At 39.9% G+C, this 14,120-nt stretch overlaps 1 protein-coding gene across 1 annotated transcript in view; it reads left to right on the top strand.

Moving 5' to 3' along the window:
* LOC150080029 (kin of IRRE-like protein 3) overlaps window positions 1–14,120 on the top strand; it is a 926,673-nt gene that overhangs the window by 890,159 nt on the left and 22,394 nt on the right. Inside the window, 1 exon segment of the mRNA XM_090381806.1 lies at window positions 8,281–8,485. Within this exon segment, the coding sequence (XP_090237932.1) occupies window positions 8,281–8,472 (192 nt within the window). The 3' untranslated portion in view covers window positions 8,473–8,485.

The raw sequence follows: 14,120 nt of genomic DNA, 5'->3' as shown, positions 1-14,120 counted from the left end.
TGCAGCCCGTCTGCACTGCTCAGAGAACTTCATATCTGCCTGCACAACCACCCCCAAGTCCCTTTCATTCTCTACCACTGTCAGTGTTGTACCACAGATTTGATACGTTGCTCTGGGGTTGCTGTTTCCCATGTGTAGTACTTTACATTTGTCAATGTTAAACTTCATTTGCCACCTCTCAGCCCATCTGCTCAACCTTTCCAGATCCTGTTGCAGCAGCATAGTGTCAGTAGTGTCCTTGACAACCCTGCCAACCTTTGTATCGTCTGCAAACTTGGACATTAATCCCGATATACCATCATCAATATCATTTATAAATACAGAAAACAATAATGGACCCAACACTGAGCCCTGAGGGACTCCACTAATAACATCAGTCCACGATGAGCAGTGTCCATTGATTACCACTCTCTGTCTTCTCCCCCTCAACCACCCCTTTATCCATAGCAGCAATTTGCCTCCAATGTCACACTGCTCCAATTTGTGTAGCAGTCTTCCATGTGCAACAGTATCAAAAGCCTTTCTAAGATCCAAGTATATAATATCAAAGTTATTCCCTGCATCCAGTTCTTTTGTGACTGCATCATAGTATCCAATCAAGTTGGTCAGGCAAGACTTCCCCTTAACAACACCATGCTGTGTCTGAGCTATAACTGAAGTCTTGTCTAAATGATCCTGCAGTGCTTCTTTAACCAGTGCCTCCATTAATTTTCCTGGAACAGAAGTTAAGCTCACAGGTCTATAATTACTTGTGTCAGCCTTTGATCCTCCTTTGTGAATTGGGGTCACATTTGCACATTCCAGTCTATGGGTACCTCCCCTGAGTCCAAGGAAGCTCTCATAATTATGGCTAAGGGTTTGCTTACTTCCTTTGATGCCTCCTTTAATATAACTGGATAGATGCCATCCACCCCGGGTGCCTTTCTTGTGTTTATCTTCAACAGTTTCTCCTCCACTTTACTCCCAGTTATTTCAAGATTCTGTAGCTTACTGCTAGAGTTGAATACACCTCTGGCATTCCCCTCGCTGAATAACTCCTCATGTGTGAATGTCGATGCAAAATATTCATTTAGTTTGTTAGCTACCTGAGCAGGATCATCATCACTTGACCCATCAATATCAAGTGGACCAATCTGATTCATCCCTTTCCTTCTAGAGTTTACATAAGTAAAGAACTCTTTGCTGTTTTTCTTTGCATCCCTTGCCAAGGATTTCTCGTAATCTGCCTTCGCCTGCCTAACCTCCTTTGTAACTTGGTTGCATATCAACTTGTATCTATCATAAGCTTCTGTGTCATGTGTTAATTTGTAAGTATCCCATGCATTTTTCTTCTCTGCCATATGCCTCATTAGTAATGTGGCATTATTTGCCGATTGGGGTGGTCTGTTACTCTCCACAGAATTTTATTTGGCCTCTGCTTAGATGTCACTTGGGTTTTTGTGGGGTCTAATTCTTAGAATTCTGAGAGGCCCTTCTTCCACTCACCTTCTATTCTAGATTTCATGACTTCATCTATTTGCACTTCAACTACTGTGGGATGTATTTCTTCTTGCTGTTCCTTCTCTTGTTTCCTGTTACGATGTTCCTCCTCTGGTTCCATAATAACCATATTCTTTGTGCTTTGTAGTTGAACGCTGACATCTTGCTTATTTTTTTTCAAGATGGCAGGAACTATTAGGTTATTCGTGATGATGGCCCTCCTTTGGTATGCTAATCGCTGTTCGGTGACCTGAAAATCCGGGTATCGTTCCAAACACTTGGCATGTAGTTGCGACATGTACATTGTCATGTCGGTCTCTAGCCTGGTTATTTCATAAAATGCTGGCATGATGTACGTATTGATTTCAATGCTCCACTTCATGAGTTGGCTTTTGCTTCTTTCCTGGGTGGTCACTGGCGCAGTTGTGCAGGTAGCACTTCCAGTTGGTGGGGTTGGATGGTCTTGCCCTTCTCTTGTGGTAGGCTTACAGGGGACGGCGCCACTTGCTCCACTGCTTTGCATGGGACACTCTCTCCAACATTTCGAACCGACCTCTCTGCCTAAGGCCTGAATGCAAGTGACTTTATCCTCCACCACACTCGTTGCAGTATGAATAACATTTCTCTCCAACACCATCCATCTATGGAGGTGGATTTATTTAGCCTCAGCTTATGTCCAGTGGTTTATTTATTTTATTTTTAGTGCTTGCGAGTGACACCAGAAGGTGCCACTAGCTGCCAGAGTCGTAACTCCGACTTTGGGGAAGGTAAGTCCAATGGGGTAACTTTTGCGATGTTTTCTTTTTTTTCTCCCTATTTAATATTATTAATAATATATCGGTCTGCCAGAGTTATAGAGTCCCGTTCGCTTCCACCATAAAAACGGGTGCGATGGCCCAGTACCAACCTGACGGACTCGGATTCGAATCCCACCAAGGAATCCGGGTCCGTCAGGTTGGTACTGGGCCATCGCACCCATTATTATTATTATTATTATTATTATTATTATTATTATTGCTCTTATATTATTTCTCCCTAATTGCGAGATTCCACTCAGTGACGGGTACTGCTGCCAAGTACACAGTGTGGTTGTAATGTCTGGTATTACTGTTGTTCCAGGAAATCTCTGACTATCATACATTATTAGCCAGCTATGAGGTACGGAGTCGAAGTCCTTGCGGTAATCGATGTAGGCCGTGTATAGGTTGCGGTATTTCTTGTAAGCCGTGTATAGGTTGCAGTGCTTCATGTAGGCTTGCTCCATAACTGCGGCATCTATGGTTAATTTGCTCCTTGCATCCTTTGCTCCTCTGCTTGCATCCTTTCTGCTGTTCGGCCTTTACAGTCTGACTCTCTAAGTGGTCTGATATCTGTTATGCAGCTGGTCAGGATATTGTATATCGTTGGGAGGCAGGTGATTGACCTGTATTTCACCGGGTTTCTTGTATGTTCGTCTTTAGACTTCAGAGATATGACTCCTTTGGTGAGAAACTTCGGGATTGTCTCTGGGTGCCTCATCATTCGAGCGAACTGTTCTGCTAGGTGCTTGTGTGTGCAGTGATAACGTCCACAACCAGTAGTTGTCGACGTTATCAATTCTAGGGGTTCGCCAGTTGTGAGTGTTCCAGATCGACTATTTCAATTCTTCTTCTCGAATCTCCCAATCTCTCATCTCTTGTATGTCCTTGCTCTTCTTCCGTTCTGCTTCTATTCTGGGTCCTCTGCTGTTATATCTTACTTCATTGCTCCCGATATTTCCCCTGAACTGCTCAATCGTCTTCTTCCCGGGTGGTCCGTTTCCTACTTTCTCATCTTCACCTAGTTTCCTGTAGAAGGCTCTTTTGTCCTCATCGAAGATTCTGTTTTTTATTTTCCTCTGGGAGTTCTCTTTATATCTGTGTAGTCTCATGCTGGGTGTGAGGAGGTTTTGCTTCAGTGTTTCCAAGTATTCTCCTATTCTCTGATTTCTGGTCTCATGTTTGCTGTGGACGCTGTCTCTCTTGAGGATAATATTCACCTTTACAACCAATTTCTTACTTCTATTACCCTGTTGGTACTTTGTCAACTGACCTATCTTGACTCTTAATTCTTCTATCTTCTGCTGAAGTCTTCTCTCCCAATATGGCGGTTCCTTCTGTTTTCGGTTCTTCTGTTGCTGGTCTCTCGTGTCTTTTCCATTAATTCTAGTAGCTGCTATGGCAGCACAGTTTACGATTATGTGGATAGCCTCTAGCGTTGCACCATTGTTGTCAAGGTAATGTGACATTATTTGCCGATTGAGGTGGTCTGTTACTCTCCACATGATTTATTTGGCATCTGCTTAGGTATCACGTGGGTTCTTGTTGGGTCCATTCTTTCGAATTCTATTACACAGTCGATGCAGCATGAATAATATTTCTCTCTGACATTATCTATCTATGGAGATGGACTTGTTTAGCTTCGGCTTATATCCTGTGGTTTATTTTATGACTCTCTGCCAGACGGGTGTGAATATTTACAGATTTAGGTATGAGAAAGATATGTACAATAAACAATAAACAATAATGCGTGCTCGACCCAAGACATTTACAAATTAAATATACAAAATAAACAATTGCATGAAGACAAAACAAAGACTTGTCAAATACAAATAGTCAAGTTAAAAAAAAAAACTCAATCATGTCCACGAGCAGGTCAGTATCATAGATTCATTATCTGGTAGAAATTCTTGAGGATTTCCTTCCTTTAGAGCTTTTCTTCAGATAGCATAACAGGGTGGATCCTAAATTTATTGAAGATCCGAAGACAATTGGCTGGAAACATGTTCTTCAGGGAATCAATAATTGATAGTCTAAGATGCAGAGGGAGATAGAAGTCGGGTTGATCCCCTCTTGCGTTCTTCAGGCCAGAGATTAATGTGGACACCGATGGAGCATCAATTCGTCCCGTTAAATGCTGTGAAAGTGTGAGGACTTTTTTTGTCATGATGATATGTCTGCACGGAGTGGTGCCCAGATTTGCCTGCAGGATCGATCTTTAAATAGTTAGGGGGTGGCCTACCACTCTGTTCATCCATCTAAGCAACTAGTACTGTAAACTGAGATACTTGTATAGGTATGAGGCAGGGCAAATCACCTATTTTCTGATGCACAGAGAGGGATCGGCGTAACACACCTCATTATGTGCCGAACAAGCAGCGCTGGGTGATGCACACCAACGAGCTCCTGATGCACTGCCCAAACAACCGCGTACGTCATCTTCCTCATCCTGATAAGGTGAGCCCAACATCCCAGGTGAAGCCCAGGTCAGTATGGGAGGTCAAATTTTGCACCGGCTACCCACATAAAACAAATATTTAGTTATCATCTTTAACTCTTTCTTGGTTATCAGCAGTTGCACTCCTTTGTAAAGGCTTAATTGAAACCCAATTGTGGCAAGATAATTTTCCGTGCTCATCTGCCTAGACGCTTGATGGTTAATATCATGAATCTGATGATAATGATCTGAGCTCAACTAAAACTTCAGATCGTCGGCGTAAGGGAAAAATTTAGAATTCTGAGCTAGGAAAACTCCAAAACTGCTGCAAACAGGATACCGACAGCATGCTTCCTTGCGGGATGTCTCCTGAGACGTCAGTAGTTACCTGGAAGTCTGTTTTGTGTCACAGACTTCAAAATTTGAAGTAAGGTATCTGCCAGGCCGAAGTAGTGTTTCTTGAGGATAAAAAGGGCTGGGAGGTGTGTTTTGTCAAAAGCTGATTTAATGTCCAGGAATATGATATCAATCTGTGATTTGCTGTTAAGGGTCCGCTGAATTCTGAAGAGGGTATCAAGACGATTGGCAGTTGTCAATCTGCCGTGTAAAACTTATGCAGATACTGGGGCCTATGTCCAAAGCAATGCTGGGCAATTGCTGGCCGAATTAGGTTTTCAAAAATTTTGTCTAAAGAAGAACTGATAGAGATTGGTTGCAGATCTTTAAGAGATTTGTGTTTCTTGACCTTTGGAATGGGTTTAACCTGGTAAGTTCTCCAAATTGAAAGAACTGTTCCAGATTGCAGTATTTATCTGAAAAAGTAAAGGAGAAAGTTAACTCTATATGGGCTTAAAATTTTGATAATAAAGAGTTGGAAACCATCCGGACCTACAGTTGCTTTGTTGGTGGTTATTAATGACCTCATTTAGGGTCTCTCTAGTTATTTCGATGTCATTCAAGTGTGCCCTGTGTAACCAGTCCTCCTGTGAGAGAGAGGAATTAGAATCAGGAAAATCTGCCTGCAGAAAGCTGAACTGTGCCTATTCCTGGACAAGCTTTTCGTCAATGGCTAGCTGATGATGATGATGATGCGAAAGTATCCTTCTACCCCTCTTCAACTTATCCGGAACTGCTTCGTTAAGGACTTGTCTTTTCTTTTTCAAGAAGCATGCTCTTTCTTTCTTAAAGATGGAAAGGTCTGAGGGAAGTTTTCGGTAGGCTTCTCGCTTCCTGATGAAAGCCGTCTTAATTTCCTTATTAAAACTGCAATTTGACCTGTTACTAATCTAGGTGATTCTAGCTGCACCACATAGTGCAGTTAACTTTAGTTGTTCGGACAAGAGCATAGTGGCATCCGCCAACAGCTCAGAATAGAGACTTCCCTAGTCAAACCGAATCAAGCATTGGAGAACGATCTGTGGCTTCAGATATTTAGTAGAGAAAGCTATCTTAGGCAAGTCAGCAGAGTACTCGTCAGGGATCCCAGATTTGCTCTGTAAGAATAGTGTACGTGCAATTGGCGAGTGAACGGTTTGGAATCGAAAATTGCTAGAGAGGAGTTTGATGTCTTGCAAGTTGTGGAAGGTTAGGTCGTGTGCTTGACTCGCTCTAGTTGGTTGCGTCACTAACTGCGTATGATTAAAGACCCAAAGAGTGGCCTCAAGGCCCACAAGAGCATCCCCATGCCTGGGCAGTGGCAAGTTAAAATCACCTGCTACAACAGTTGGAATATTAGGCACTAAGCTGGTTCCTAACGATGTGAGCAGCTCAACTCTAGAGTCTTCCTTGTGGTCTGGGGGAATGTAAACCAAGCAGCATTGGATTTGGTGAAGAGGACTCCTCAGCATCGTGCAGACTGCCGAAAATGTATTCAACTAGCTCACTCGTGTCCTTATTGGCTGGAATTGATCGTTAAATAGGATTTCAACACCTCCGTCTAGCCCGCTAATCTTATGATTCCCTATGTGTTTGTAAGAGGTGTTAAAAGGGGTAAGATCAAGCTGTCTATCCACCGTTAACCATGTTCCTGTAAGGCAAATGACATCAAATTCCTTAAGAAATGGAAGAGTCTGGAAAGAATGAAGCTTGTTTTTAGGCTGCGTACATTCTTCCAGAACCAGAGAATCTCTCCTTCAGTAGCAAGTCATCCTTTTGTAGTTATGGCTGTTTATCTCGACTGGGTCCGTTGGAGGCGATTGATCTGTTCTTTTCTTGGAATGGCTTTATGAGGATGCCTACGGGCCAGCAGCTAGAATCCAAGACGATATACTTTGCATTCGCAGGGCAGGAGATGGTCTGATGTCTCGTTTTGATAGCCTTTGCTTCTAAGTTGATCCCATGATCTTGGGCAAAGAGTGCCGTGATACTTTCCGCTTTTGTATTTCTTTATGTATGGCGGATTTTCCAGATTTATTTTGGCTAGGGGCAGCTTTACAAAATAAATGAATGAATGAAATGGCAAAAAAATGTGAATCTATGCAATTTTACCTTTACATATCAGGTAACTTATCGTGTGTTTCTGTACACAGTTCAAAGCTAAATTTAGAAACTCCAGTTATATCAATATATAACTGGAATTTCTAATTAAGCACTGAAATCGAAACAAACTAGAGAATACGCATATAAATTTACAAAATCCATGGTGTTGTGGCAAATGTCTTCCCAAAACAAAACTATACAGAACAATTTTTGAATGATAAATAAAGAGTTATATTTAATCATGGCCTCGTTGGTATCACAGATGGTAGAATCGCCGTCGTTCCCACACTGGATGGAAAACATGTGAGTGCTAGTCCCGTTGACGACGTGAGGAATTTTTAATTGCCTTTTTTACAACGTGGCTGAGGTAGTTGGTCTCAAGCGAAGGTAATGGTTTATTTTCTCCCGGAAACTCGAGCTTTTCGCCCAGCAAAGAGAAAATCGATCACAGAATATACGCAATTTACAGATATTATATACGGGGAAATATGCCTTAGATGCTGGTGCTCGTAAAGCCCAATACCCAACCAACTAATGAAGTATAGAGGAAAGTGATTGGGGGGGGGACGTACAAAGAGTGACAAGATAGAACCTCTGATAATTAAAAGATTCATTGAAAAAAAATGCTGTCCGGGTCCTTTTCTCATGTGCTACCATTAACTGGTTAAATAAGCTTTAGACATAATCATGTGACCTCGTAGTTTGCACAGTTGGTTTGATCGCCGACCTCCCCACACCGGGAGGAAAAGCCTCATGTTGGAGTTCAGATGATGGCGGGAGTTTTTTTTAATTGGCTCTTTTTCAAAACATGGCTGAGTTAGTCCGTCTCCGCGAGGGTAGCATGGCTTTTGCTCCCGGAAAATCTGGTTCGTCCAGCAAAATAGAAAATCAACGGCATAGCACATCCTACAGCAACAACAACAAAATCCTACAGCAACAACAACAAAAATAGTAATCCTACAGCAACAACAACAAAAACAAAATCAGAAATCATTATTATCCTTATTATCTGGTTTATCGTATCAGTAGGATATAAAGTATCATTCCGATTATGAAAAACTTATACACTCTTATTTTTTTCCACCTTAGAATACTTCAGGAATACCACTATTACAAACTACCCCTTCAACACCGCCTCTGTCCCAGGAACTACCCTTACAGCCGACACTACTACAGGAGTATTCTCCTACTAAAACTTCGCAAAATAATGTGAGAACAGAAGAAAATTGCCTTCCACAGACTGAGCTATTGCAAGTCACAAGCAGACAGACAAAAGTGTGATCAACATAAATAAGTACGTAGATTTTTATATCTCTGCCTTTTCTTTGCTGAATTCTACTTAAATTTAAAATTATATTTTGCTTAAATTTAAATGTTTACATGCTTTTTTTGTAAAACAAAATAGGTGCCGGTAATCATTCTTTGCTATCAGGAAAATCTGAAAATTTAAAGGGATATGAGAAGTACATACTCTGAAATTTTTTTTCCTGATATTGTTACTTTAGTAGAAATTTTTTTAGAATAAGAACAAATTAAGTGTATTAATACACAGTTTATTTAGCATAAATTTATTATTCAAGTATATAAAAAAATAAGTAAAATGTGAATAAAATCAGTAAAAATTAATAACATAAGTAAAAATAATTTCATAATAAAGTTTTTCTAGAATTCCCGAATTTTTATTAAGTTCTCATCCGACACCCTATGCCAAGGGCCGGAAGCCTTTTTTGAGAAAAGAGCCATTTTGATCTAATTAGAAAAAAAAGGGAGAGAATGCAAAGGGCCACACCTCAGCTCAAGCTGAGAGGGGACAATGGAACAGAGTGGGAAGGTGTTTATAAAAGAAACATCCAATACAAAACACTGAGAGAAGTCCAAACGCAAATATTTTCCAATTTTTATACATGGGTCCGGTAAGCTACTCCACGCATCGAGCACAATTTGGTTTCCATTTTAATCATCTATCGCCGTCCATTTGTTTAGAATTGCAAGGGCAGCATTTTGCCTCTCCAAATCTTCAATTTCAGTTTTAAGGCTTTTTAGTCTTGCACTCAACATGTCCTTGATTTTTATATCCTCGAACTCCATTTCAAACTGTGCGTCATGTGAGCTGTACAATTAGAGTCGCAGTTACATGTTAAAAGAGTTGCATGGGGCTCGCGAGCAGTAGGTTTTCGACCAATGCCGACTCCTTTTCTTCCTCTTCGTGTGTCGGTTGCCGGATGAACTTTCCGAAGCAGCCACCAATCACCATAATGTATTTTGGTGGATCGAATCGGGTCAGCGGTGGGCCTACAATTTTAAGAAACAGTAGTCAAGAAACTGTTTTCGTCATCAACCAAGCGCTTTTTGGGCTGGCGATTAGATTAATTTGTGAAATCCTCATTCACATTCACTCGATGAAATTGGTATCGTACTTACAGCGTTCATCAAATGCTTCAATTCTTATGAAACATTCTTATCAATTAGGTATCCCCGAATTGCATCTCTTTCATTTAACTGTAAGCTAATCGACAATTTTCTAACTGCATTTTCACCAAATGCCAACAATTCATGTTTAGAAGGATTAATGCCTTCGTTGTCCTCATTTTCCTTCTCTCGTCATCGGTATTGTCACTAGTTCTTAAATTTGAATTTTTTCTTTTCTTTTGTTTTTTTGAAACTGTCCGAAATGCCGGTGTCATTCGGATATCCAGGTACAGTGACCGTGTAAACAGAGATACGGAAAAAATAACGCACTTCCGCGAAATAACAGATGATTATTTGTCGGGTTAAAGAAAAGCACTTTTATAATTCTCGAACGGGGGCTTACAGTTGATTCACAGAGCTGTCCAAGTTAGGGCCCGTGAGGAAAGTGAACAAAAACAGCAATTTAAATTTTATTTATCAAAAAAAAAATTTTCTCATTAAATGTTTTGTTCAGTAAAAGTCATTGTGCATTGTACTTATGAATATTACACTATTACATGCTGGCCTGTTTTGCAGAGTCTGTTCAACGTACAAAGAATCGAGCTGGATTTGAACGGAACGTTCAAATCCAGCTCGATTCTTTGTACGTTGAACAGACTCTGCAAAACGTTCTAGAACGTTCTAGGAACCACCCTACCTATACACACACATGTGTATTGTACTTAAAAAAATTTTCGAATATGTTCATATTTACTTTTAGAAGCAACAAGATATGGAAAATGTAACACGCTAAAGAAATCAAACTTTTAATTTTTTTGAATATGGCGCCTGTGCGGAAAAAGGTTGGACACCACTGCAGTAGAAGGTAGGCCAGAGCCCATTGGGAATACACCTGGATCTGTTCACTCTTGACTAGCGAGACTCCTCCGTATGTGAGACAGGTGGTCCGATAAATTTTATCAGATACCACTAAGGTGTAGAATGGTTTAGCTCTCTTAATTAGCACAGCAGCACTAATTGCCTAAATTGTCTGAGGGCCAGAAATGCGAACAATGCGTACCGAGTTAAAAAAAAAAAAAAAAAAAACTGCAGCCATTATCAACTCACTGCAGGATGGAACTGCAGGATGGAAGCCTCCTCAACAATTCATGCTGAGGGAAATAGACCATAATCCGCATGGTCTATTTCCAATGCGGGTTGACAATGGTCCAATGCGGGTTGACAGATCGACCGTATTTAACAATCAGGGATTTGAACCCCGGTCTACTCAAAGAGCGTGTGCTACTGCATTCCAGCTCCTGACCACTCTACTACGGAGGCTTTTCTCCTAATCCGTTCGCTATATGAAAATTTTCTTCGCTCAACCGAAAGTATTTTAAATGTAACTTCCAACGGGAATTCAAAATAATTCGCTATAAAAGGACTTAAACAAAGCTTCGACTGAGTAATTAACAATCATAAAAATGGTTATTCAGTTTTATATAGAAAATGTCTTAAAAATAGAGAGTAAAATATGCAAATTTAGTTAAATTATTTTAAGCTTAATGAATAAACATGCGAAAACAAATTACGGAATATTACAAATTTCTAAGTGCACTGCATCCAAGTGCCACATGTCACTGTTAATAAAGGTGCCGGTACGCCGTACCATTGCATACCGTCCCAAAAAAAAGCACTGAATGTTTATAAATATGATGACAGTTTCGCAAAACTTTGGTTACATGGCTAATTATTAACCTCGCGGCTGAGGCTAACCAATATTGAACAGTAACGTTGTTTTGGAGAAGAGCAGCCCAAAATCTAAACTGTAAAGAGTTCGGAATGAATACATAAGAAAAGCAAATGACGTTCAATAAACATCATCAACAATATAGAACAAAAATATTAGAATGGTATAGACATGTTATGAGAATGGAGGAAGAGAGATTACCTAAAGAAAAAGGAATGAAATGGGCACCACCTAGAACAGTGGTGATCAACCTATGGCCCACGGGACGAATGCGACCCGCGAATAAGTTTTTATAAGGCCCGCGGAAAGGGAACTAAAACAGCATGGATCGTCACTGCGTGTACAGGCATTTAAGCGTCCATCTCGACTGCATCCAACAGGTACATGTGGTCCAGTGCAGTCATATGCACGCTAAATACAGTGATGTATTTTGATATAACTTGTTCATTGGATTGAATTAATTATTCATTTGTATTGCATTAAAAAAATCATTCTTGAAAAGATTCCAAAAGGGGAAAATCGATTTGGAGTGTCGTGTTTTTGATCCATGGACTGAAGACTATTTCTTCATTGATTACCACGAAAAAGCAGCAGTGTATTTGGTGTGTCAGAAGACTGTGTGAGTTTTTAAGGAATATAAATTTAAAGCGACACTGATTCCAATCATAACTCTCATGGTCAACATAAAGGAGTGGTGCGGAAAGAAATGTTCAAAGTTACAAAACGAATTAAGAAAACAACAAAAAATACTGTAAAGGTATCAGTCAAGAAATTGATGATGGCAAATTGAGAACTGCCACGTATCTGTTGTACGTGCCAGTTATCAATTTGTACATTTGATCGCTTTTGAAAGTAAACCGTTCAATGATGGTGAATTTATTAAGACGTGTTTGTTAAAAAGTTTGGAAGAAATTTGTCCGGAGAAACGAACAATGATACAAGACATTATTTTGTCTCGACAAACAATTATGCGAAGAGTAGAAAATATTGGAAAGAATTTGTTCGAACAACTTTTGGAAAACATAAACACTTGAAAATTTTTACTATGGCACTGGATGACAATACTAATGTAAATGACACAGTCCCACTCCTCATATTCATTCGTGGAATTAATGATAATTTGTGCAAGTTGAAGATTTAGCTGATCTACAGAGTATGCGTGGGAAACCTACAGGTGAAAATCTTTTTCAAAATTTTTTGCCAATCTATCGAAAACTTAGGATTAAATATTAAAAACCTGGAAGGAGTCACAACTGGTGGTGCAAAAATTATGATTGGTAAAAACATTGGGCTCACTGGTAGAATAACCAAGAAAATGTTAAATATCGGAGCTCAAACTCCGATTGAAATTCACTGCATTGTACATCAAGAAGCTCTATATGGGAAAATATTGGATCTCCAACAAGTTATGAACGTGGCTATTTCAACTGTAAATTTCACAAGATCACATGGCCTTAATATGGCTGTTGAAACATCGCCGAATGTTTCAACAAAGAAAAATGGAAATAAATAAAACAACTATCAAATATGGAGTGGCTGTTTGATCTTCCAATTAATACATACATTTCTAGTAATTTAATGCTCTTAATTTAAAACTACAAGGGAAAGGATAATTGGTCTGATTTGTTTGGTGACATCAAATCATTTCAGAATAAGTTGCTATTATTTAAATGCCAGTTGAGCAACACAATTTAGTTCATTTTAATATTGTACTGAGCTAAAGGAGAAACACATTTCCAAAGAATCGTTGCCTTTCGTTATTACAATTGTTTTTGACGTTTGAAAGTCTATTTTCTATAAAATCCTATGAAAAAACTGCAGCTTTTATATGAGAACCTATTTATATAGGGGCGCCTCCGTAGCAAGGTGGGCAGGAGCAGCAGTGCTTAGCACACGCTTCTTGATTAGATCGGTGTTCAAGCCCGTGGTCCACCACTTCCTAATTCATTTCACAAATATACGTAGTCTCAATTCAAATCTCAACGATGTCCATTTCCACTTGCAGTCTGCCAAACCCCATGTACTTTTTTTCTGACAGAATTTCTTTTATCGGTTGATTCAACTACTGCTCATCTCAGATGCCTAAATTTTTCGCTGTATGATTACCTTCGCCTCAAAGGTGGTACCTGTGCATATGTCCATTCTGATATTCCCTGTCAGAGTCTTGGCAATTTGGAATCTCCTCTCTTTGATCTTCTCTGGTTAAATTCCCTCTACTTCATTGTGTCAAATTCATCTGTTGTCTCTACCGTTCTCCCAACTCCACTAATCACTTGGAGCTCTTTGACTTCCTCGCTTTGCAACTTGACTTTCTCCAGTCCAACTTTCCTAACAGTGAAGTAATTTTCCTTGGTGACTTTAATGTTCGCAATTCCAGCTGCCTTTCGTTTTCTAGTCACACCGACCAGCTGGTCGAGATGCTGAGGATTTGGTAATTACTAATGACCTTGCACAGATTGTTCATTTACCTACAAGAATACTGGACAATCCTAATCATACAACCAATACGCTTGATAGTTTTCCTCACAAACAACCCTTCTAAGTATACGGTCGAAGTGAGAGGTCGAAGTGAGAAAGAATTGATTATTGGGACAGTACAACGTTGCCATCTCTACATCCGCACCAACGTTTTCAACATTTGGTCAATAGAATTCGTGTTTCGGGCTCCTCTCTTTGCTTTGTTGTTCTCCTTGGGTGTTTCTTTGCTTACTCCTAAATCGGCTTTCTATGGTTAACTCCAGCTACAAATTAGGGACAATCATCTTGAGGAATAGAAATATAATCCATAGAT

This window comes from Mastigoproctus giganteus, chromosome 9 (genome assembly GCF_048544385.1).
Source record: "Mastigoproctus giganteus isolate SK-2022 chromosome 9, ASM4854438v1, whole genome shotgun sequence".
NCBI lineage: Eukaryota > Metazoa > Arthropoda > Arachnida > Uropygi > Thelyphonidae > Mastigoproctus > Mastigoproctus giganteus.
Note: the sequence above shows the minus strand (reverse complement) of the source record. Positions and strands in the feature narration are given on the sequence as shown.